We start from the raw sequence: 24,974 nt of genomic DNA, 5'->3' as shown, positions 1-24,974 counted from the left end.
ACCAGCGATTAAAATACCTAGCGCACGTCTGCAGGATGGATAACGGAGACATAAGGAAACATACTTTTTGATGAACGCTCCCCAAGCTGGATGAGGCTAGAGAGACCGTTGGGGATAGATGCCCCGCAGATAAAGGCCAATTTATGCTGACAACCCAGTCCTTGCAGATGGCGTCTGCGAAGCCCCCCCCCCCCCCCCCCCTTCGCAGACGCTCTGCGCGCACCTCCCAAAAATTGTGACCACTGCAGACAGCGTCGCAGACAAGAGGGCTCCGATTGGTCCACTCTACACCCGCTGTACACGCACTTCCGCTTCCCTACTTTCCCGGTTTGTTTTGTTTTCACGACCACCATTTTTAAAAACACAAGCGAAGATGGAGCAGCACGAAGAGCGGTTGATCGAGGAAGTACGTACATCTATACGACTCCAGTTCTAGTCATTATAAGTAACCAGAGGATAAACACTCCACTAACCACACCCACCAACTACTCCTAGCGATTTCGCGACTTCACGCCCCCTTGCGTTGTGGCGGTGAATAACATCACGCACGCCCGCTCAACAATAAATTACAACTGTCTGCGAAAAGCTATCTGCGAAAGCCTTGTCGCAAGAGCATGCAGAGGCCTTAAGGAGAACGATGATGGCTCGGACAAAATTTCAGCATCTACTGGATACAACAGACGCACCCTAAGGAGTCAAAATCTCCAGAAAAGGGAACATGATGATGATGTGCACAAAACGTGACAAGTTAAGAGACACAACTGAATAAACTAAAAGTGGTGCTTGTACAACCAAAAGCAATATTGGGGGCGAGGGAAGAGGATGTACAAACCCAAAACAGACACTTCCATTTTGGTCATGTGGGGTGAAACTTTACAGGTCTTTGATAATGATCTTATCTTATAACACTACTTTCCTTTTAAAGATAATGGTGACTTACTGTGACTGTTCTCTCAAGTTCGTGGAAAATTAACTATACCTAGAACCATATCCAAGTCTCACAGGTTTCAGTTTCTTGTTTTGAAATGTGCAGTGGAAAACACCCCAGTTTCAAAAAAAAACCCTGTATATAACAATAGCTCACAATAGGAGAGAACATGAAAGATAAGACTGCAAAGTGAAGAAAGTCACTACCCCATCTCAATCAGGTTAACGTTTGCCATTGTGGCACGGTTAGCATTGTTTGGTGTTAAATTATTGTTTATAATTTACAAACATGTTGCAGAATGGACATCATGATGCATTGTGCATTTTTACCTACCGCCTACTGACTACTGTTGTGTTGGAGGTGTAAGAAGTGTTCATACTCACTTTGGTGGGCAGAGGGCATTCGTCCAGGAGGAGGGTGATCACAGCCGGACCCAACGGATCATCCAGAGGAATGACTCGGATCAAAGACTGCACCACCTCCAGCCACCCGTCATCTGCAATACAATGACGAGAATTTCATTTCATTTCATTTCTGATTCACGCAAATACAAAAAGGTTTGCCTTTTGTCTAAGACATGCCTAGGAAATTAATGCTGCTCATGTAATCCTTCATAATGGCTGACAACGATGTGTCATTATCTCCAAAAATAAAATCTGATTCAAAAATGGTGCTAAATGCTGAATCACTTCCACTTCACACCAACTCTGATTAACATAGCAACATGTTCTCTTATAGAAGTGAAATTATTAGGACAGGCGCCCGTGTTCAACTGCCCACAGAAGCAGCAGTCAAATGGTGACAATTTGGAGCATTTGGCACTTGGGAGATGGAGCATTGTTGCATTGCCTTGCTTTGTGAAATGATTGTAGGTAGGTGTGGATGGAGCTTACTGGTCCCTCATCTTGTCCATCTCGGTTTCTGTAGTCTGCCTCTGCCTATCTGTGCCTCTCTTTCTGCCTCTGCTTCTCTATTTATTGTTTTGTTTTTTGTATTATCCTTTCACACACACACACACACACACACACACACACACACACACACACACACACATATATATATATTGCCTAAGGTAGAAACTGGAATGTGTGTACACAACAGGCTTTGGAAATAGACTTCTTCACAAATGCAGCAGGACGTCTCTCCTTTTGTAAACGTTATAAAAACAGCCCCCGTGTGATAATCAACTACAGGCACTGAATGGAGTGCTGCGTCAGAGACCAGAAGAAGAGAAAGGTAAAACAATGCCTGAAGAAAATCATTTTTGAGAGTTTCTTTACAGTTGTCGAGAAAAACAGACACAGGTTTATCTCTATAGAGATCCTTTCCATGTTGTCAGACACTTTATGACATTATGAGCCTGTCAGTGGCAAAAGCAAACCGTTTGCTTTGACATGGATGTTTCCTCGATAGGATTACACTGTATAGCCATTTCACGGTTGCTGGTTATAATGTTCTAACTCAATACTGGACCGATTACAATCATTTTTGCCCCTAGTAAATATATGTACCCAAAGAGATAGGAAAACAGGCCCAGGTTTAAAAAAAAAAAACAAAAAAAAACCCTGACCTTTCCTTTAAAGCTGGGACAGCATATTTTTCCCATAAAACTATCATAGCACTTGCAAATTCATGCTCATTGCTGATGGAAATAAATAAATAAATAAATAAATGTGCACGATTCCCTACAGCATCATCAACCGCCAAAAACCTACGAAGCTGCAGTGGACTCCTCCACCAATCTGACCAGACACCTAAAGTAACCAGAGCCAAATCACGCCAGCACCCAGTGCAGCAGACACATATATAAATAAATTCAACAGAAACCCTGACAACCAGGCACAAGGGGGTGTTGAAGCTGGCAGAAAGGACGCTGTCGTCAAGAGCATCTCTGCCAAATTCTGCTCCACTATTAGATCATCGGAGCTCCTGAAAACCTGAGAAACAGTGATTCAGAGATGCCAACATTGACAAAAAAAAAAAAAAAAAAAAAAAAAAAGAGTAACATCTCCGAGCGCACCAAGGTGAAGTCGAGTGAAGCGAGGCTTCCTATTAGGCTGGGGGTCACCGAGACCCCAAGAAACCAAATTTCAGGGAAGCTCAGAGATGCAATCTTGGCCATTTTGAGCTACTTTGAGGAAAATAAATGCAGGGTTTACTGTATAGTATAAGCTCAATTATCCAAACACTCTGGGGAAAAGTTTAGCTAACTAAGGCCCTGTCCACACGGCAATGGATTCAGGTGAATCCGATAAAATTGTTTATCGTTTCGGCCTGGCGTCCACACGGCACCGGCGTTTTGGGTGCCCCAAAACGAAATCTTTTGAGAACGGGTTCCAGAGTGGAGAAATCTGGCAACGGCCCCGTTGCGAAGTCGTCTGGATGAGAAGAACGGATTTGTTTACGATGACGTCACAACCACATGACTGTCAGTGCTTCACGCCGGGTAGAAGTGTAACGAACTTGATGCGAGTTGTCAACAAATCCTATAACTTCGTTCATGAAACGCGCTTACAAAATATTTTCACTGTGAATATTTATTGTGTAATGGTGCAGAGAGAGAGAGAGAGAGAGAGAGAGAAAAAATAGCCCTTAGGGCAGTCTTTAGTCCAAACACTGCGGAAGCAGTACCAAATCGCGCAGCGCCCGTGCGCTTTCCAAAAACAATCCCGCCAGCAAAAATAGGAAAAAAAAAAAAAAAAGGAGCGATCTCATCTCTTCAGATGTTGGTTTAAGTCAGACAATACATTCCTCAAAAAGGGCATAGAAGAACAAAGTAATCCATCAACGTGTAGCATTCAATTTATTCCGGACCATTAAAGAATTCTGGAGGATATCAAAATGTTGGCGTACCGGCTTCCATCTACCCCCATTCATTCCTCTTTCCGCGTCTTTCGTTTTACGCTACTGATTAATAATCAAAACTTTATGTGGCTAATGCTACAGAAGACGGGGTTTATGCACATGCGTCTACTTTTATTGTCCTGGTGTCTCCGATGGGACCGTCCTACAGCACACGTAGAGGTGTGGCATGTGTATTGCATCGTTTTCAGCAAGCGTTGCCATATGTACCTGAAATTTTACCGATCCGTTGCCCATGTGGACGCGATATTTAAAAAAAAAAAAAAAAAAAAAAAAAACCTCGTTGTCGTGTGGATGTAGCCTAAGGCCCACTTTACACGGGGACGGTATAAAACAAAAACGCAAAAGTCCGTTTTCGTTCTCACTTTTTTCCGCGTCTACACGACCGTTTTCAAGGAGGAAATCTGCGTCTATACGGTGACGCATAAATGTCTCCGCTATGTCTGCACGCATGCGCAACGTCTTCTGTCTTGTCTGATCTGCACATCTGCGCTGCTGTTCTGTCAAGTTATCCTACCAAGCCTACTACGCATGCACGAAATCCAGGAGGGTAGGAAAATTCAACAGTAGTTTTGTCCCACTGATCAGCTGGGCTGATAGAAAATCAGTGAGAATTTCACGCATTTGCCGATTTTTATGTTTTGTGCGTATTGGTCGAGTCTTTGGCCGAGTCAAATAATTTGTAATGACTTGTTTTGAATAATAAAACGGTCTGTATGAGAACTTGCTAGGATAACTTTACAGAACACCGGTCCGGCTGAGGTACTGTAGTGCTCGAGGGAGGAGCAGGAGCAAACCGAAACTCTTTTAATCTGCCTTTATTAAGTAACACTCACTCTTGTTTCAGTGAAGAAGAGAAAAGGCAGTGTCCATCTCAGCAAAATAAACTCGTTCGGCTGCTAGTTTTGTTTCAGTCTCGGGTTTATGGTTTCACGAGCGGCTTGAATAGGCGGCGCGCACATGCGTGTGTGTGTAACTTGGCAACACCAAACTGAGGAGCTCCAGCTGGGCGGGTGAGCAGGAAAACACATCTACTGCATTAAAACACAGAGCAGCTTGAAGGTCCGTTGGATCGATGTAATCAGACATGCTCTTACTTTTTTACTTACTTTCTTACTTCCCGGGCTGGCATGTGCAGTATATGACATATGCATGACGTAAACGCGTACCCGACGTGAGCAGATCCGAGCAGAGTTTTGCGTATTGGGTAGTTTAGACGGATATGCAACGGGGGCCGTTTTTAACTTATCCACTCTGGAAGGCGTTTTCAATTTTATCCGTTTTTCAGCCTCGGAAACGCCGTCCTCGTGTAAACGAAAGGCACTTCTGATAAAATATTTAATCGTTTTTACCCGACAGCGTCCTCGTGTAAACGGGCCCTAAGAGGATGTTCACAGCGTTTCAATAGTTTCAACATGAACAACAACAAAAGCCAGAGTAAAAGACAAAAAAAAAAAAAAAAGACTATGTATAGGTCTTTCAATAACAACAAAATTAATACTGCATTTACTTCCTGAACTGCACACCAGTCTAATACCGGACTTAACTTAACCCTCTGGGGTCTGAGGGTATTTTCTGGCACTCTAATGATTTTGTCGTCAATTTCAACAAATCTAAGCAGTATTTTCAAAAGTCATGTATGGCTTTTTTGTATTCAGCACAGGTTCAGCTACAATACTGTGTCATGATTGTACTTTTAAGAAAACAACAGATAAATGAAGTTGTTGTAAAAAGCAGTTTTAGAACAGTGTTGGAATGTGTGAAAATATGACCTTACCCATTATGTCGAACTGTTTTGTTCACTTGAGGGGATCCTGTTCAGTCTTAGGAAGCACAAAAACTTAAATGTGCTCCACTGATTAGGACAATTAACTGGCCATAAAAAAAGTGCGTCCTGTTGTTTTGGGATAAAGAGCTGCAGTGTGAGGGGTATTCAATGAAGTTTAAAAAACTTCCATTCATTCATTCATTCATTCAATGAGGAGAGTGAAAACCCCTCCCACTGCCAACTCTTAATCCCATCAGGGCAAGTCACAATGGGTAAGGTCATGTTTTTTCACACATTCCAACACAGTTCTAAAACTGCTTTTTACAACACCTTCATTTATCTGGGATTTGACTCTATTCAGTGTCTTGAAATTAATTATTGTACTATTTTATTCAATTCAGAGCCACAACCATCTCTGTTACACAATTACTCTGTAATTTTGCTCCCAGTTCAACTCCAAATTTTACTCTAAACTCAAAATTGAGCAAAATTAACTATTTTTGAGGAAAATACTTTTAACTCTGGAAGAATTGCGCAGTCATTTTTCCTGTGTATGCACTACAGCGCACACGTCAACCGATTTGCTCATAATAAATATAAGAAATATTCACACTTACTCGAGCTGAGCTTTGGCTGGATCGAGTCAAAATTAAAAATAATAATAATAATAATAAAGCACCATTCATCATCAGTGTCGCGGTTCTCAAGACTGAACCGAATCGCTGTCCTGGACCATCCGAAGTGCATAAAATCCGTGTGCCATCCCGCAACAAGTTTTACCTCCAAATAGCCCAAACTATGTCTGACAGATTTTATCCCGTTTACGGTGGGCGTTCCCACCGTGAAAGAGAAACCAATCTAAAGAGTGAAAGTGACCATCATGCTGTTACCATGTGAATAGTCTTTTATAAACGTACAAGCGTGTGCTCAGCTCCCCAACTCCGGTGTGACTGAGTAAGGTGACAAGTTTTATTTTTCATCTAATTTAGGTAATTTAAAAACTAGAATATTTGGCAGTGGGCAAATAGGAAAGTGTAAAGTTTGTCAATATGTTTATCATGCTTGTATGACAAACAACTTGAAGATATTTCTCTCAATACATGACCTACTCATTCTAAACCTGTCGAGCTTCACCGTCGAAGCTCTCGAATCCAAAGGGTTAATAAAGTCAATACTGAAAGATGCCCATCCTTACAACATTTAATTGAACATGTTGAAGTTACTTAGATAATTTGTTGTATGTAACCAACTTTGCTTTCTTCAGCGTGCTTCTGTTATATGACTGGCGGTGGCACACTGAACCTTTGGCAATCATGAATTGCTTGTGTGAGACCAGGCTGCTCACAGTCTCGGTCTTCACGTTTGGCTTGAACTCTGTGTTCTTTTTGGTTACAAGACTAAACACTCGCTTGTACTCTGCATTGGAATAGAATATATACAGTACTGAAAGCATTACTGTACACATTGCTCCTCCCCCCATGTCGCATGCTGAAAATCACACCTACACAGAGTACAGTAGGTGTGGCGATTGTCCAGTTTGGACTGTACGATACACGGCCACTCGGCTGCATATTCAGCTAGAAATTGCTGTTCACATAGCCTCCTTTTTTTTTTTTAGGCGGAGACTCCATCATTCACAATCCATGACTTGTCTTCACTTCACACCTGACGCTAATTTGTGAGAGGAAATCGAAAGTTTCGCTTCTGGAACACAACCGACGAAGACCGCTTGCTTCCAGGAAGACGACTATGCATCACTAACTATGTTTCTGAGCACTGCGTTTAACATGCGCTGTGATTGGCCGAGAGCATGAATCAGGTCACCTCTCAGCCAATCACAGCACATCTAACATAAGGATATGGAAATTCCCAGAATTATCTGAATCAATGACATGTGGAACAGTCAGAATGCCGAAAATACGTTGATTTGATCGATACACGGGCAAAACCAGTTGAAAAACGCATTGTATTCAGGTCACCGTAGTTGTACTTCAAATCCGTAGCTGCTATGCCCAAATTGCGCATGTTAGGGCTGTAACGATATGCGTATCGAAATCGAAATCGCGATACGCAGAGCTGCGATCCGTATCGCGATACAAGAAGGCAGAATCGCGGTACACCCTTTCAAACTTCTCCTCAGCCCAAAAACAGAGGCGCTTCCAAACTTCAATTTATGAATACTTTACTTTTTATTTAAATTACATTTTAAACTTACTTAAATTACTTTTAATTTTTTTATATCTATTAGTAAGTCGTTTTTTCGCTGACCTGCGACAATCTTCTGCGAGTCACGCAACGTCCACACTCGCCACTGGCAGAGCATTCATTTCTTTTAAGCGGTCGCCATTCTGGTTGCGACGCGGGGAGCGAATCTGTCAACAAGCAGCTCATTGGCTGGCTAGGTGTGCCACAAGCCAATCACAATCACTTGACCGGAAAGGCATGCAGCGTTGCCAGATTGGGCAGGTTTAGGTGTTTTTTGGCTGGTTTTGAACATATTTTGGGGTGGAAAACGTTAGCAATATCTGGCAACACTGAAGGCATGTCTGCTTGGGCGGAAGCCTTCTGCGGCAGTTACATTTTGACACGCGAGCAATGTTTCACCATAAAAATTCCGTAATTTCCATCTGTTTTCCGCGATCACATAAAATCATTGGCCCTATGAGAGTGAGACAGTGAGAGAGCCACCCCCCAAAAAAAATCTTAACGGATTTACACGATTTGGAAAAATGACTTTCAGAACCGAAAAAAACAGAGCTTCCGGCTCAACAGTATTATTTTGAGGAATAAAACAATCTTTGGATATACATTTGTTCATTTTTGCATACATATTACTAATTCTCTGCAGTGGTCTGAATTATTTGTTATTAAATAGTTAATGTAAGTAAGTAAATGTTAATAAGTCAAATTTACTACTTTAAAAAAACATTTAAAAAAAAAAAATCATGGGTCAAAAATCGCGGTACGAATCGAATCGTGAGTTGGGTGTATCGTTACAGCCCTAGTGCATGTTGGTATCTCTGGTGATTCCAAATAGAGAGCATTGAGTATGTTGCATGAAATTAGGAAAATAAATCATTCAAAAATCTCCTCTATAAACTAATACTAAAACTCAGCACATTTAGGGAAAAAAAGAGCCAGTATAAACAAAACACTGAGCAATAAAAACAAGAAGTGCACAGACTAAATACATAATGCATACTTTAGACCAGGGCTTTTCAAAGTGTGGGGCGCGCCTCCCCTGGGGGGGGGATGAGGAAACGTGAGGAAAAATAAACCAGAATAAGTTACTATTGCGGACATTTAGCGAACTTCAGCTAGCCTTTGCCAGAGACAAAATGGATCGATTTTTAGTACCTAAAGCTACAGTGACTGAGGAGACAGAGTCTGGGCCAAGCAAAAAAAAAAAAAAGGAGGAAGTATGACCACGATTATTTAAAGTTTGGATTTTCATGGACTGGATCTGAAGATGCTCCACTGCCACAGTGTGTTGTCTGCCAAGAGGTGCTCGCTAACAATGCTATGAGATGTTTAAAATGTGTAAAACAAGATGTTTAAAAAAAAAAAAAAAAGCACAGATGTTTAAAATGTGTAAAAAAGATGTTTTAAAAAAGCTCATATGTTTAAAATAAAAATGTGTACAACAACCATTTTTTTAAATACGAATGGAACATTAAGTATAGCAACAATAAAAATTGTGAGGGGGGCACTGTTGTTTATTTGCTCTCTGAGGGGGGGCCTGACTCTCCCACACTTTGAAACCCCTGCTTTAGACTAATATCAGCAGCCTAAGAGACTTGAGTGCAACTGAATCACAAATAATCTTCATCAATTAAATCTAGTTTTATCATGATTACAGATGCAAAGGCCAAAGCTGAGAATAGCAGTTTTATCAGTTACATAATTACATAATCAGGTATTGAATAGAACACAGGCTGGATCCAGTTCACAAATGAATAATCACACACCAAAGAAAGCCCTGGGAAAAAAAAAAAAAAAAAAAAAAGTGTGAAGGTGGGCAAGTGATGGAGAAAAAGTCCTGCTACACTGGATTTCCTACTCACCAGTTTCAGCCATCTCATGCAAAGTTATCATGGAGTAAGGGGGCTCCTGGTCACTGAAACAGAAAAAAAAAAATAAAATGAAAAAGGTGATACCCAGTGAACAAAAATAGTGCATTGTGCTCTAGTCATTCTCTGAAGCGTCATCCTGTAAACTTCTCCTCAATAAGCATCCTGTTCGTTCTTAGCTGTAAACAAATGGTGAAATTCTAATGATGTAACAGGTGTGTGAGAAGCAGGATGATGGATGGCTAGTGAAGAAGAGATAGTGTGCCTCGGCTCTGGTTGTTTTGGCTGCAGGATGTCCCCATTCATCTCCCTGATTGCTCTTGGAATGGTAAATCTGTATGGTGACAGCGAAGCTCCCGCAGGGGAAGCCCTCTGGGACACCAGCACCACCACACAAGACTGCAAGAAGAGAAAGGAGCTCTACTGCTCAGTGTAGTGTAATATTGGTTGGGTTGTTATCCATCCCATAAATCAGAGCACTGTGTAAGTAAAGACCATATCTTATTGCCAGCATCTTAGCTGGAAAATGAGCTAAAAGAGCAGCTGATGGGAGGAGGAAGAGCAAGCGAGAAGGCAAATTCCCTATGGCTTTAAGCATAGTGACTCTGCTCAGTGCTGGAGTAATGATGATACGGTAGGATGTGAGGGCTGAGGTTGCTGATTCGCAGCCAGTAAATATCACTGCCTGCTGTCCATTTCTCGGCTCTTTAGTTCCTGAGCTGAACAGCCCTTTCATACCGAGATCGCAGAAGGCACAAACGCATCATTGTGTGCGCATTTCGAGTAAAATCTTGCAAGCATTTTGCTTATGTACGGATATTTTTTTGGACGGCAGAGACTAATTCCTAATAGCACAAACACAGCATTTAATCTGATCTCTGCTGAAAATTAAATCTCTAATCCTAACCTTTTAACAAACCAAAGCAAATCTGCTCGTTAAAGGAACATTTACCACACCAGTGTAGGCATGTGGATATTTGTGTAGGCTGTCCAAGTGGAAAGGTGAGAAAATCTACATGGGGGGGGGGGGGGGGGGGGGGGGTGTGTGTGCTTACACGCTGCCAACACATTACAGCAAACATAAAGAGCAGCTCATGTTGACTCACTGTCTCATCTTTGCCAATACATAAAGATGAAAAGCGAGTCTGTGCAAATAAATGATATAAATAAATAATATCTTCCTCATTAAAGATAACATTGAGAGTGTACCGCCAATTTCCATGCACTCTATGAGCTAAGGAATTAAAATTCCTCATCATTATCGAAGAAATCTTGAAAATGAGCATATATCAGATGAAAAGAAGCAAAAAAAAAAAAGTTAAATATGCATGAAAGAGTAGACGATGCAGACAAATACCATACTGCTCTATCAAAATATCGTTATAATATTTTACACTGCATTAGCAATACAGCTTAAAACAGATTATGTAATATGTAAAAGCATGAGGCTGCAAGTTATTATACGAGGAAACCAGTGTCGCAGGTTAAAGATCGGCTTGCGTTAACATCAGCAAACTTCACAAAATATTTCTTATTTAATCTTTTTTTTTTCCCCCCCATCACACCAATTTATCATCGACCCACAGAAACCTTATCTGCAACCTCGGCTCAGGTTTCACCATGTTGTACTTCTCAGTACATTTTCACTTCCTGTAAGTAAAACTGAAAATTGCTCACTTGTCAACAAGAGTCCTGATAACAGCCAGTGTATCCAGCACCAGCCCGTCGACATTCTGTTTTTTCCGCCGTGGTTCGTGAGGGCCGCGGCCTCGCCTGGGTGGTCGGACGGGGTCCCGGGGCCGGCTGCCCCTAACCTCGGGCGGCTCGGAGTTCTCCACCCGCCTGAGCTGCCTCCGAGGCGCCGCTCCCTCCTCCACATCACTGTCCTCTCTGCACACGCAGCTGTTTCCCATGGCTCTGTGACCCACGAGGCTCTGCCACAACTGGACAGATCGCAGCTGTTCGACAGTCAGTTGCAGAACCCGTGCAAGGCTCCTGCTGGCACAGAATGCAATCCAGGTGGCTACTATCATATCACTTGGGGAGGCGCTTCAGGACAGGCTGCGTGGAGACGTCTACCATCATGCTACTGCAGACAGTCAGCAGCCAAGTAGAAAGAAGCCATAGAGTCAGCACTGTATTCAACAAGCATCCTATAAGCAGGGAGCGCGTCACTCCTGTGGAGAAGAAAAGAAAAAAGAAAAAAAAAGCAGCAATGATAAGAATGTTCCACCAACTGAGAAAACTGGAAATGAGATCAGCTTGCCCCACAACATAGCACTCCTCATCAATCAACAATAAGAAACTTAAACACTCTCGTAAGAGGGACTTCATCCGTCTTGCTTTTTAAAGCGTGTATGAGACTAATAAAAGGCATTGGTATCACAGCATCCACCCAGATACAGGATGAGTCCTCTGTTCTTTTGTTGGCTAAATAGGTTTGTTACAGTGTCACACTTAGTCTCAGATCAGACAGTTTCTGTTAACTTTCAAAATTACAAATTTCCAGTGGTTCTTATGCTTTTCTTATCTAGAAAATCCCCAAAAAGTTCACAGTCCCCTCCATCATCACACTACAGAGCATCCCTTTCTCCAGGCAGGGCAGGGTGCTTGCTCGTTTTCCAAATCAAAATTCCAGACTTTTTCAAAACTGATATTCTTATTCCCAAGACCTTGACTTTATGTACTTTTACACTTGCATGCCTACTGCCTACTTTATTGGTTGAGATAGTACCAGTTGTGTTTAGTACATTTTAATAAAATCGAATTAACAAAATGATGTTTAAATTACAGTGGGGCAAAAGAGTATTTAGTCAGTCACCAATTGTGCAAGTTCTCCCACTTAAAAAGATGAGAGAGGTCTGTAATTTTCATCATAGGTACACTTCAACTATGAGAGACAAAATGAGGAAAAAAAAAAAAAATCCAGAAAATCACATTGCCTGATTTTTAAAGAATTTATTTGCAAATTATGGTGGAAAATAAGTATTTGGTCAATAACAAAAGTTCATCTCAATACTTTGTTATATACCCTTTGTTGGCAATGACAGAGGTCAAACGTTTTCTGTAAGTCTTCACAAGGTTTTCACACACTGTTGCTGGTATTTTGGCCCATTCCTCCATGCAGATCTCCTCTAGAGCAGTGATGTTTTGGGGCTGTCGCTGGGCAACACGGACTTTCAACTCCCTCCAAAGATTTTCTATGGGGTTGAGATCTGGAGACTGGCTAGGCCACTCCAGGACCTTGAAATGCTTCTTACGAAGCCACTCCTTCGTTGCCTGGGCGGTGTGTTTGGGATCATTGTCACACAAAGACCCAGCCAGGTTTCATCTTCAGTGCCCTTGCTGATGGAAGGAGGTTTTCACTCAAAATCTCACGATACATGGCCCCATTCATTCTTGCGTGAGATCTTGCGTGGAGCCCCAGATCGAGGGAGATTATCAGTGGTCTTGTATGTCTTCCATTTTCTAATAATTGCTCCCACAGTTGATTTCTTCACACCAAGCTGCTTACCTATTGCAGATTCAGTCTTCCCAGCCTGGTGCAGGTCTACAATTTTGTTTCTGGTGTCCTTTGACAGCTCTTTGGTCTTGGCCATAGTGGAGTTTGGAGTGTGACTGAGGTTGTGGACAGGTGTCTTTTATACTGATAACGAGTTCAAACAGGTGCCATTAATACAGGTAACGAGTGGAGGACAGAGGAGCCTCTTAAAGAAGTTGTTACAGGTCTGTGAGAGCCAGAAATCTTGCTTGTTTGTAGGTGACCAAATACTTATTTTACCGAGGAATTTACCAATTAATTCATTAAAAATCCTACAATGTCATTTCCTGGATTCTTTCCCCCCATTCTGTCTCTCATAGTTGAAGTGTACCTATGATGAAAATTACAGGCCTCTCTCATCTTTTTAAGTGGGAGAACTTGCACAATTGGTGACTGACTAAATACTTTTTTGCCCCACTGCATGTTTTACTAACAAAAATGATTTCAGGATAAAAATGTTTGTTTTGACTGTAGAACACAATAATGAGAATAGACATCATGACTTTCACAGTCCTGATTGTTTTTTTCATCAATTGCCTATTTAAAAATCTACTGTTGGCAAGGAGGGTAGATCTGATCATTGAGGCATTCCTATACAATATGGTTGTGTTTTCCTCCGAAAAGAATGAAAGAAGGCAACAAGTGCATGAGCAACTATAGAAATTCGGAGGATTTATCTCCATATGTGCCCCGCAGGTAGCCGCTATTATTATCCTGATTGTTATTTTGTCAGTTGCCTATTTAAAAATGTATTTGGATGAGGAGGGTAGAGCTTGTAGCCTGACAAGCCAGACTATAACATATAGGGTACGTCGAGATTTCTACGCTACAGAGCTTGCTTATTCATTGTGGTATTCACCTAACCTACAAAACTAGAAATTCGGAGGAATTTATCTCCATAGTTATGTGCCCCGCAGGCAATGGCGTAACGGTGAAGCCGGGCCCAGGTGCAAATCTCTCGCATCGGCCCCCCCAACACCCGCCACCAGTAAACCCCCTTTCACGTCAGCTCAACAAAACCACCACCAAACCAATGTCTTTACTTCCCCTTTCAAACATCTGACATAGCCTGCTCATCACCAGCTTGTAAACAAACAGCGAAATAATTTGTAGACTGTATAGCCATGGTGAGCATGGACAGCCTATGCGCACTACTAAACGTTTCATCAACATGCACCAACACAAGCAAATAGCAGCTATCAAATGCACAACACGAAACGTGGGCACAATCACCATCCTCATGCTGTATATCAAGCAGTGACAGATGCTACAGTAAGGCTATCTTGACTCAACTCCACAATAACATTAGCCTACTTGATTACATCGAGTGCAGGGGACGTGACTGCACTGAAAACCCTCTGAATGTGCAATCCAGTCGTGTTGCAAACATGTTACTTTACTAACTCTCCTAGCATGTTCATAATAAAAACACAACATGACACTGCAAACCAAAACTAAAAGAAATGAGTGATTTTCAAAACACACAGCTAAAAAAAAAAACCCTGGCTAAAACAGAAAGGTGTCAGCATTAACTTTTTCAGCAGTTTGTGCTACAGTAGCTCTTCTGTGGGATTGGACCATATGGGCTAGCCTTTATGCCCCATGCGAATCAATGAGCCTTCGACACCCATGATCCTGTCGCCGATTCATTGGTTGTCCTTCCTTGGACCACTTTTGGTAGGTACTAACCCCGGTATGCAGTGAACACCCCACAAGATGTGCCATTTTGGAGATGTTCAGACCCAGTCGTCTAGCCATCACAATCTGGCCCTTGTCCGAGTCACTCAGATCCTTACACTTGCCCATCTTTCCTGCTTCCAACACAACAACTTCAAGAACTGACTGTTCTCTTGCTACCTAATATATCCCACCCTGTGGCAAGTGCCATTGTATGGATGACTTGCAACCATGTGATCAAAATGTGCTACGTCATGAGCGTCCGCCATGATGGTGGATATACAAAGCAACTAGGGTGGCAGCCGCTGAAAGCTTGTCTGTAAACGAGGCTGAATTCTCTCAGTATTACCACGATTTGAACTGTCAAGCAAAGATTTGATACAAAGAGAAGATAGATACATGTGGTTTTGACCCATATTATTAAAAAAAAAAAGTTGGATTTTGAGGATAAGATGCTTCTGCCGACCATCGAGTACCCAGATATCGCGTTCTATCTGGTTTGGCTGACTTCATGGGTCGACAAATCTCAAATGAAGGCTTATAAGTCCATGGAAGACTAAGTTTTGTTATAGGATGGGTAAATAAATACCTTATTAATTAAACCAGTCAACGATGACAGCAGTTGTACTTGCAAGGGTAAGTTAGGGCTTCTTTTGCATTTAGTTTACTTCTATCTATAAACAACAGACGAAGTATGAAATTTTGACAAGTCTCTAGCTTTATGGCTCACAAATCACATTTCAATTTATTTCAGGCCAACCAGTCTAAAATTATAATTTTATAAATATAAAATTATAACGACCGAGTGAACCATGACAAGAGAACACTCATTTTATAGCAAGAGTCTAGCAACACGAAATAAAATTCTTCCATGATATTATCGAGAAAGCTTTTGAATCTCACCTGAGATAAAATGATTACTGCAAACACGAGCTGGTTTGGTTTTAGCCTCTGTTAGATCAGCCCTGCCAGTGTTGTTCAGCTGTGCTCGTCTCCTCTCCGTACTAAGCCCGAGTTTCCTCACCCTCTTTCCGAATCACGGACGCAATTCTAAAAAATCGGAACATGCCACGGTCACGAGTACTGCTGTGACCACAACCATATACAGCACAAAGATATGGCATAGCTAAAAGAACACTTAAAGCAGTGGAAAAACAAAGAGTTGTGCATGCGTGACTATGTTTTGTATGGAATGTCACTTGAGCCCATGATTAACATCTGGGTTTCTATTCTGCTTTGACGTCACTTGCAAGTTAGAGATAATCAAGATTATTCACGTCACCTCTCGGTAGTCATAACGTTATGATTAATCGGTGTATACACACACAAACACACGTGTGTATCCATCCATCCATCACCTGTAGCTGCTTATCCTGTTCTACAGGGTGCAGGCAGGCTGGAGCCTATCCTATCCCAGCTGACTACGGGCGAAAGGCGGGGTACACCCTGGACAAGTCGCCAGGTCATCACAGGGCTGACACATAGGTGGGGTTTACATTAGACCGTATCAGCGGATCATCAGATTAACGTTTTTAAAAACGATTAGCGTGCACACAGCAACGCCAATACACGGATACGCTAATCACATGACTAATTCAGCACGCAAGTTGAAATGTGTCAGTGCGGCTCATCGCTTCCTCCTCAGCGGCTGCACTCCAAATCACTCCGCCCTGAACAGTGAGTGCCCTCTGGAGGGTGCGCACTCCAGCCCTGCGCAGCTCACAGAGCGCGTGAGTGAAGCGCACTAGCAGTGATTCGGGACTGAGCCGCTGTGCGCAAGTCACTCACCACTTGCAAGTGGAAGGATGGCAAGCCTAAAGACAATCATAACTACACAATGGGCAGTATTTGCATCAGTATTTGCAGTATTTTCATACTTTTATACTCTAATGAAAGGTGATACAAGGCGGAAGTCCGCGCCGTTTTTCAGCAGTCGCGTCACATGACCAACGCCAGCGAATCAGGAAGGTGGATGTCACAGTGACGTTGTCCAATGACGACGCCAGCTAGAGCTCAGCACAGCGTATCCGCGTATTCTCAATGTTTACACAGCACCAGACCAGACACGATCTGGATTGAATACGTGGACCCTGGCGGATTCCCGTTTCCCGGCGTTTTAATGTAAACGGACAGTGCATCCGCGAAGAAAACGAGACAGATACGGTCTAATGTAAACTTGGCCATAGACACAGACAACCATTCACACTCACATTCACACCTACGGTCAATTTAGAGCCACCAGTTACCCTAACCTGCATGTCTTTGGACTGTGGGGGAAACCGGAGCACCCGGAGGAAACCCACGCGGACACGGGGAGAACATGCAAACTCCACACCAGCCGCTGGGCTCGAACCCAGAACCTTCTTGCTGTGAGGCGACCGTACTAACCACTTACAACATCCATGTGATCTAGAACAGTTTGGATATTTTCCAAAAAAACAAAAAAATGTCATTTGTTAAATTTACATGAATGTTGATATAAACTGACAAATACAAAAAAATAATTTCGTTTATGTATTTTGTAAACATGAACGAAATTAGATTTTGATATTTCAAAACATGAACTATCTGGGGGCGGCATGGTGGTGTAGTGGTTAGCGCTGTCGCCTCACAGCAAGAAGGTCCGGGTTCGAGTCCCGTGGCCGGCGAGGGCCTTTCTGTGTGGAGTTTGCATGTTCTCCCCGTGGGTTTCCTCCGGGTGCTCCGGTTTCCCCCACAGTCCAAAGACATGCAGGTTAGGTTGACTGGTGACTCTAAATTGAGCGTAGGTGTGAATGTGAGTGTGAATGGTGGTCTGTGTCTATGTGTCAGCCCTGTGATGACCTGGCGACTTGTCCAGGGTGTACCCCGCCTTTCGCCCGTAGTCAGCTGGGATAGGCTCCAGCTTGCCTGCGACCCTGTAGAACAGGATAAAGCGGCTACAGATAATGAGATGAGATGCACTATAAATGAATTCAAAAGTAGCCACACTGTAAGACATGAAGGGAAAAAATATCTTACCAGTTAGAAACAGCTGGTTCTGAACAAACAACCATCACAGAAAATATCGAGGTGTGTTCTAGCAGCTGTGTCGAAAACTACATCACATTTCATAGGTTTTAAACGTCACACAAATCAGAAAAGACTCAAAGAAACCCCTCACTGCCCTGCCTGAACGGCAAAACAAATAAAGCTCAAACTTACTTGGCTAAATACCTGTCTAAACTAGCCGCACCTAGCCATGAAGAACAGTTGACTCATAGCTTCAGAGCTAACTGTATCGCACTGGATATGGAGCTAGCAAACTAGCTATTTATCCCCCTTCATCATAAGTTTATACTCGCGTCAGCTAGATAGCGATACCGAATAATTATACAGAAAAATAACTACAGTAGCTTCGGAAGAAAAGCAAGACGAATAGTCCACATAAACCAGAAGTCGTATCGGAACAAAACACGTCACTTACCGGAAAATAAGACGCAAGTAGATGCGCTCGGAGCTCGCTGGGCCTAAAGCCGACTCATACAGGAAGTGGATCAGGTAGCTAAATAGCTAGCTTTACCGTTAGCACCGAGCTCTGTCTGAAAAGGAGCAGTCGGAAAGCGAACGTATCTTATACTGTACAGGAAACTAATCAGTACTCAGACATGCTGGATTAACAATATAATATGTTTCCTCTCTCCCTGAAACGCCAGCTCGCTAACCGAAACTCCCGTCAGGAAGCATAATTCGTGTTTTTGTTTCTGTCATAAATGTGAGGAGGAGAATCAGTCAGTCAGTCACCCGCACCCAGGAGCAGGGTTGCCAGGTGTACAACAATAACGCTGGTTTTCCATAGTCTTGGGCGAAACGAAACGAAAATGCGCCACAGTAGAAGCGTTTCATAGTTTTACATCACATCTCATTATCTGTAGCCGCTTTATCCTTCTACAGGGTCGCAGGCAAGCTGGAGCCTATCCCAGCTGACTACGGGCGAAAGGCGGGGTACACCCTGGACAAGTCGCCAGGTCATCACAGGGCTGACACATAGACACAGACAACCATTCACACTCACATTCACACCTACGCTCAATTTAGAGCCACCAGCTAACCTAACCTGCATGTCTTTGGACTGTGGGGGAAACCGGAGCACCCGGAGGAAACCCACGCGGACACAGGGAGAACATGCAAACTCCACACAGAAAGGCCCTCGCCGGGCCCGGGGCTCGAACCCGGACCTTCTTGCTGTGAGGCGACAGCGCTAACCACTACACCACCGTGCCGCCCTATATGTAAAATAACAATAACAAATAATTAAATATCTAATGTCCATGAAAGCTCATCTCTCATCTCATCTCATTATCTGTAGCCGCTTTATCCTGTTCTACAGGGTCGCAGGCAAGCTGGAGCCTATCCCAGCTGACTACAGGCGAAAGGCGGGGTACACCCTGGACAAGTCGCCAGGTCATCACAGGGCTGACACAGAGACACAGACAACCATTCACACTCACATTCACACCTATGGTCAATTTAGAGTCACCAGTTAGCCTAACCTGCATGTCTTTGGACTGTGGGGGAAACCGGAGCACCCGGAGGAAACCCACGCGGACACGGGGAGAACATGCAAACTCCGCACAGAAAGGCCCTCGCCGGCCACGGGGCTCGAACCCGGACCTTCTTGCTGTGAGGCGACAGCGCTAACCACTACACCACTGTACCGCCCTATATGTAAAATAACAATAACAAATAATTAAATATCTAATGTCCATGAAAACTCATCTCTCATCTCATCTCATTATCTCTAGCCGCTTTATCCTGTTCTACAGGGTCGCAGGCAAGCTGGAGCCTATCCCAGCTGACTACGGGCGAAAGGCGGGGTACACCCTGGACAAGTCGCCAGGTCATCACAGGGCTGACACATAGACACAGACCACCATTCACACTCACATTCACACCTACGCTCAATTTAGAGTCACCAGCTAACCTAACCTGCATGTCTTTGGACTGTGGGGGAAACCGGAGCACCCGGAGGAAACCCACGCAGACACGGGGAGAACATGCAAACTCCACACAGAAAGGCCCTCGCCGGCCACGGGGCTCGAACCCAGGACCTTCTTGCTGTGAGGCGACAGCGCTAACCACTACACCACCGTGCCGCCCTATATGTAAAATAACAATAACAAATAATTAAATATCTAATGTCCATGAAAGCTCATCTCTCATCTCATCTCATTATCTGTAGCCGCTTTATCCTGTTCTACAGGGTCGCAGGCAAGCTGGAGCCTATCCCAGCTGACTACGGGCGAAAGGCGGGGTACACCCTGGACAAGTCGCCAGGTCATCACAGGGCTGACACATAGACACAGACAACCATTCACACTCACATTCACACCTACGCTCAATTTAGAGTCACCAGCTAACCTAACCTGCATGTCTTTGGACTGTGGGGGAAACCGGAGCACCCGGAGGAAACCCACGCGGACACAGGGAGAACATGCAAACTCCACACAGAAAGGCCCTCGCCGGCCACGGGGCTCGAACCCAGACCTTCTTGCTGTGAGGCGACAGCGCTAACCACTACACCACCATGCCGCCCTATATGTAAAATAACAATAACAAATAATTAAATATCTAATGTCCATGAAAACTCATTTACATAAAAACATTATCAAAGAGAGAAAAAAAAATCAAGACTTAAAAGTTCAAAAATCTAAACTAAAAGGAAGAGATATCTAAATCAAAAAGATAAGCCTTAAGTCCTTTTTTAAAGTCATTAATGTCAGTTGATTCTTTTAAGGCCTTTGGAAGTTGATTCCACAATCAAATGTGGAATCAAATGTATGGACACCATACATCAAAAAAGATGGTGCCGATGGAGTTCCATTGATGACAACAGATTGACTTCAGTTAGACAAGTAAGAACAGAACCATTTAAGTACAGTACCATTCAAACCAAAGCGAAATTTCAATCTTTCAATCAAAATAATGTGATCGATGGTGTCAAAAGCGGATGAGAGATCGAGTAAGACCAGAATGACCTCCTTATGCTGATCAAGTGCCAAGTTGATGTCATTATATCCACGAAGTAAAGCAGTTTCAGTACTATGGTGAGGACGGTGGGCAGACTGCATCTTTGAGAGGAGATTGTTCACAAGCAAATGATCATTAAGTTGTGTCGTCACAACACGCTCAATAGTCTTAGACAGAACGACGAGTTGGAGATTAGTCGATAATTCTTGAGATCCTCAGGATCGAGAGAGGCTTTCTTAAGTAGTGGAGTAACTAGAGCATAAGAATACCATGAAAAAGTTCCTTTTTTCATAATTTAATTCAAAAAGGTAAACTTTCATATATTCTATATTCATTACATGTAAAGTGAAATATTTAAAGCCTTTTTTGTTTTAATTTTGATGATTATGGCTTATAGCTCATGTAAATCAGAAATCCAGTATCTCAAATTATTAGAATATTCCCTAAGATTAATCAAAAAAAGGATTTACAATATAGAAATGTCCAACTTCTGAAAAGTATATTCATTTATACACTCAATACTTGTTTGGGGCTCCTTTACCATGAATTACTGTATCAATGCGGTGTGGCATGGAGGTGATCAGTCTGTGGCACTGCTGAGGCGTTATTGAAGCCCAGGTTGCTTTGATAGTGGCCTTCAGCTTATCTGTATTTTTGGGTCGGGTGTTTCTCATCTTCCTCTTGACAATACCCCATAGAGAATCTATGGGGTTCAGGTCAGGCAAGTTGGCTGGCCAATCAAACACAGTAATATCATGGTCAGCAAACCATTTGGTAGTAGTTTTAGCACTGTGGGTAGGTGCTAAGTCCTGCTGGAAAAGGAAATCAGCATCTCCAAAAAGCTCGTCAGCAGATGGAAGCATGAAGTGCTCTAAAATCTCCTGGTAGATGGCTGTGTTGACTTTGGACTTGATAAAATACAGTGGACCAACACCAGCAGATGACATGGCACCCCAAATCATCACAGACTGTGGAAACTGGGCTTCAAACACCTTGGATTCTGCGCCTCTCCACTCTTCCTCCAGACTCTAGAACCGTGATTTCCAAATTAAATGCAAAATGTACTTTCATCTGAAAAGAGGACTTTGGACCACTGAGCAACAGTCCATTTCTTTCTCTCCTTAGCCCAGATAAGACACTTCTGACATTGTCTCTTGCTCAGGAGTAGCTTGATATTAGGAATGCGAAAGTTGTATCCCCTTTCTTGAAGATGTCTGTTCGTGATGGGTCTTGATACACTGACACCAGCCTCAGTCCACTCCTTGTGAAGCTCTCCCAAGTTCTTGAATCAACTTTTCTTGACAATCCTCTCAAGACTGCGGCCATCCCTGTTGCTTGTGCACCTTTTCCAGCCACCCTTTTCAGCAATAACCTTTTGTGGCTTACCCTCCTTGTGGAGGGCATCAGTGATCATCTTCTGGACAACAGTCAAGTCAGCAGTCTTCCCCATGATTGTGGTTGTGTGTACTGAACTAGACCGAGAGATACACTGTGTTCATACTGTTTTACTCAAACTTGAAATGAAATATTCCAATATTTCGAGATGGGTTTTTTTATGTTTTTGTACTGTATGCCATACTGATTAAAATTAAAATAGAAAAATGCTTGAAACATTTTAGTTTATGTGTAATGAGTCTATAATATATAACATTTTCACTTTCTTAAATAACTGATGGAAAATATTGAACTTTTTCACAATATTCTAATTTTCTGAGATGCACTAGTACAGGTTGCACATTATAATGCCAGCGAGGGCCTTTCTGTATGGAGTTTGCATGCTCTCCGGGTGCTCCGGTTTTGAAAGAAGAAGAAACCTTTATTTGGTCACATGCACACTTCAAGCACAGTGAAATTCATCCTCTGCATTTAACCCATCTGAAGCAGTGAACACACACACACACACTCAGAGCAGTGGGCAGCCACACACAGCGCTCAGGGAGCAGACAGGGATTCGGTACCTTGCTCAAAGGCACCTCAGCCCAAGGCCGCTCCACGTCAACCTAACTGCATGTCTTTGGACTGTGGAGGAAACCGGAGCACCTGGAGGAAACCCACGCAGACACGGGGAGAACATACAAACTCCACACAGAAAGGCCCTCGCCGGCCGCTGGGTTCGAACCTGGAACCTTCTTGCTGTGAGGCAACCGTGCTAACCACTACACCACCGTGCCACCCACGGCATGCAGGTTAGGCTAATTGGTGGCTCTAAATTGACCGTAGGTGTGAATGTGAGTGTGAATGGTTGTTTGTCTCTGTGTCAGCCCTGTGATGATCTGGTGACTTGTCCAGGGTGTACCCCGCCTCTCACCCATAGTCAACTGGGAGAGGTTCCAGCTTGCCTGCGCCCCTGTAGGACAGGATAAGCAGCTACAGATAATGGATGGATGGATGGATATTTTCGCATTTCTCAGTATAATAGCATTAATTTTACAGCATGGATAGCGATAACGACAGTGTTCACAGCAAAAGCGAGTTTTACTACCCTGATGAAGACGAAATAAAAGAAAACATTTCAGGAGAAAGCTGAAAACCTGTAACTGTTGCTAACGCCGAGCAAAAACATGGCTGAATCCTGAATGACTCAATTTTGTATAAATAGAGGACTACACAGGGGTGTAGTGGGGGGGGTGTCCTGTGGACCCCCCCCCCCCCCCCCCCCTTTGTTGGACCATACGTTTTTTTCAATAGCCGCATAAAAATATTAGAAAAGCGCCCACTGTAATTTTTCTAACTTTTTTTTTTAACTAGATTGTCACCTCAGCCTCATTAGGGTTTCTATAACCTTGTATGGACTCCCTGTGGTTTGGGCACAAAAGCCTAGTTCTGCACAAGTGCAACATGATCACACTAGAAAGCATGGTCAAGCTACATTGGTTGACTAGGGTAAGATGTCGAGCTGCTATCCATACACTGCTGGATAAAGCTGATTTGGCCTAATCATTGTCCAACATTTCAACAGCTCGCAACATGAGCTGAAAAATGATGCAAAAACCGCATTATTTTCTCAAATGTATTCAATGTATTTTTTCATTTACAAACCTACGGGTATGTACTCAGGCTGCCAGTCAGTGTGTGACCCCCCCCGAAAAATCCTAGCTATGGCCCTAGTACATAGGCGGCAAAATGTAGGGGTTTTTTTTCCTGTCATGGAAGTGCACTTGTATACCGAGGAGGAAGCCCTTTGCATTACAGCCGTGAATGAGGATTCAAAATGCTGGCTTGCCTTGGCTTTGTTTTCCCTTTCGGGCACTCTCATTTTCTGTTAGAATTTGGTAAAGAAAAAATAAATATATTATTTACCAGCTTAAGGTCTGTCTGTATCATGAAATACCGTGACCTCGGCCTTGAATACTGACCTCGGCCCAGAGGGCCTCGGTCAGTATTTTCAAGACCTCGGTCACGGTATTTCATGATACGGGCCTCTCAGCTGGTAAATAATATATATATTTTTTTTCGTGGTCCAAATCCTGTGCTCTGATCGGCTGGCGAGCTGGTCTGTATCCTACGATACGGACCCCAGTTACAGACCCCGGTTATGGACCTCTGGCGACTCGCTCGTTCACAACAACAACAAACATAGTAGGATTTTTTGTCAACATTTATCTTTTTTTATAAGATTTATTTATAAGATTATCAAAAATCTTATAAATTTTTGCCAGCATTTCTCAGGAGAATAGCATTTAGAGCCCTGCACTCCCGCGGGACCCGACGCAAAACAGTGCGGTGCGGGACAAATTTTGAAAGCTCATTGTGGGCACGGGCGGGAGGGGGGTGCACAATGCAGGAGCGGGCGGGAGAGGTGATAAGCTGCAGTCCCGCTAACTAAAAACGTGTTTAAAATAAAATTTATAAATTATTAATTTATGTCTATCATATATAATTTGTGCTGGATATTTTATTTAGCATTAATAAAAACATTTTAAGATGCCTAAATTTGCGGATGTGGTCTAATCTCGCGTACGTTTCCGATTCCTTTCCGCTCTTCCGTGTTTGAGATCTACTGCACCTCTTCCACCAAATCAGTTCCAGGGCTGGTTCGGGGCCAGTGCTGGTGCTGGTTCACAACTCGTTCAACTCGCGAGCCAGCTGAGAACCAGTTTGCTTTTCCATAGCTCGCGGTGCTAAGGGAAGCCACGTCAT

The 24,974-nt window shown here is 43.2% G+C and overlaps 1 protein-coding gene across 5 annotated transcripts in view; it reads right to left on the bottom strand.

The window, feature by feature from the left end:
* Positions 1-18,632, bottom strand: part of rspry1 (ring finger and SPRY domain containing 1) — a 34,181-nt gene extending 15,549 nt beyond the window's left edge. Inside the window, exons 1-6 of one of the 5 annotated variants that reach the window (XM_060923830.1) lie at positions 18,292-18,632; positions 17,847-17,923; positions 15,750-15,896; positions 11,306-11,805; positions 9,623-9,675; positions 1,312-1,424 (exon numbers count right to left, since the gene is read on the bottom strand). In XM_060923830.1, the coding sequence (XP_060779813.1) occupies positions 1,312-1,424; positions 9,623-9,675; positions 11,306-11,661 (522 nt within the window). In that variant the 5' untranslated portion in view covers positions 11,662-11,805; positions 15,750-15,896; positions 17,847-17,923; positions 18,292-18,632. The other 4 variants (XM_060923829.1, XM_060923828.1, XM_060923831.1 and 1 more) reach the window with 4 other exon arrangements.
* Between the last annotated feature and the right edge of the window lie 6,342 nt (positions 18,633-24,974).

Source organism: Neoarius graeffei, chromosome 6 (assembly GCF_027579695.1).
Source record: "Neoarius graeffei isolate fNeoGra1 chromosome 6, fNeoGra1.pri, whole genome shotgun sequence".
Taxonomy (NCBI): Eukaryota; Metazoa; Chordata; class Actinopteri; order Siluriformes; family Ariidae; genus Neoarius; species Neoarius graeffei.
The sequence above is the reverse complement of the archived record's forward strand: the minus strand, read 5'-3'. Positions and strand labels throughout refer to the sequence as shown.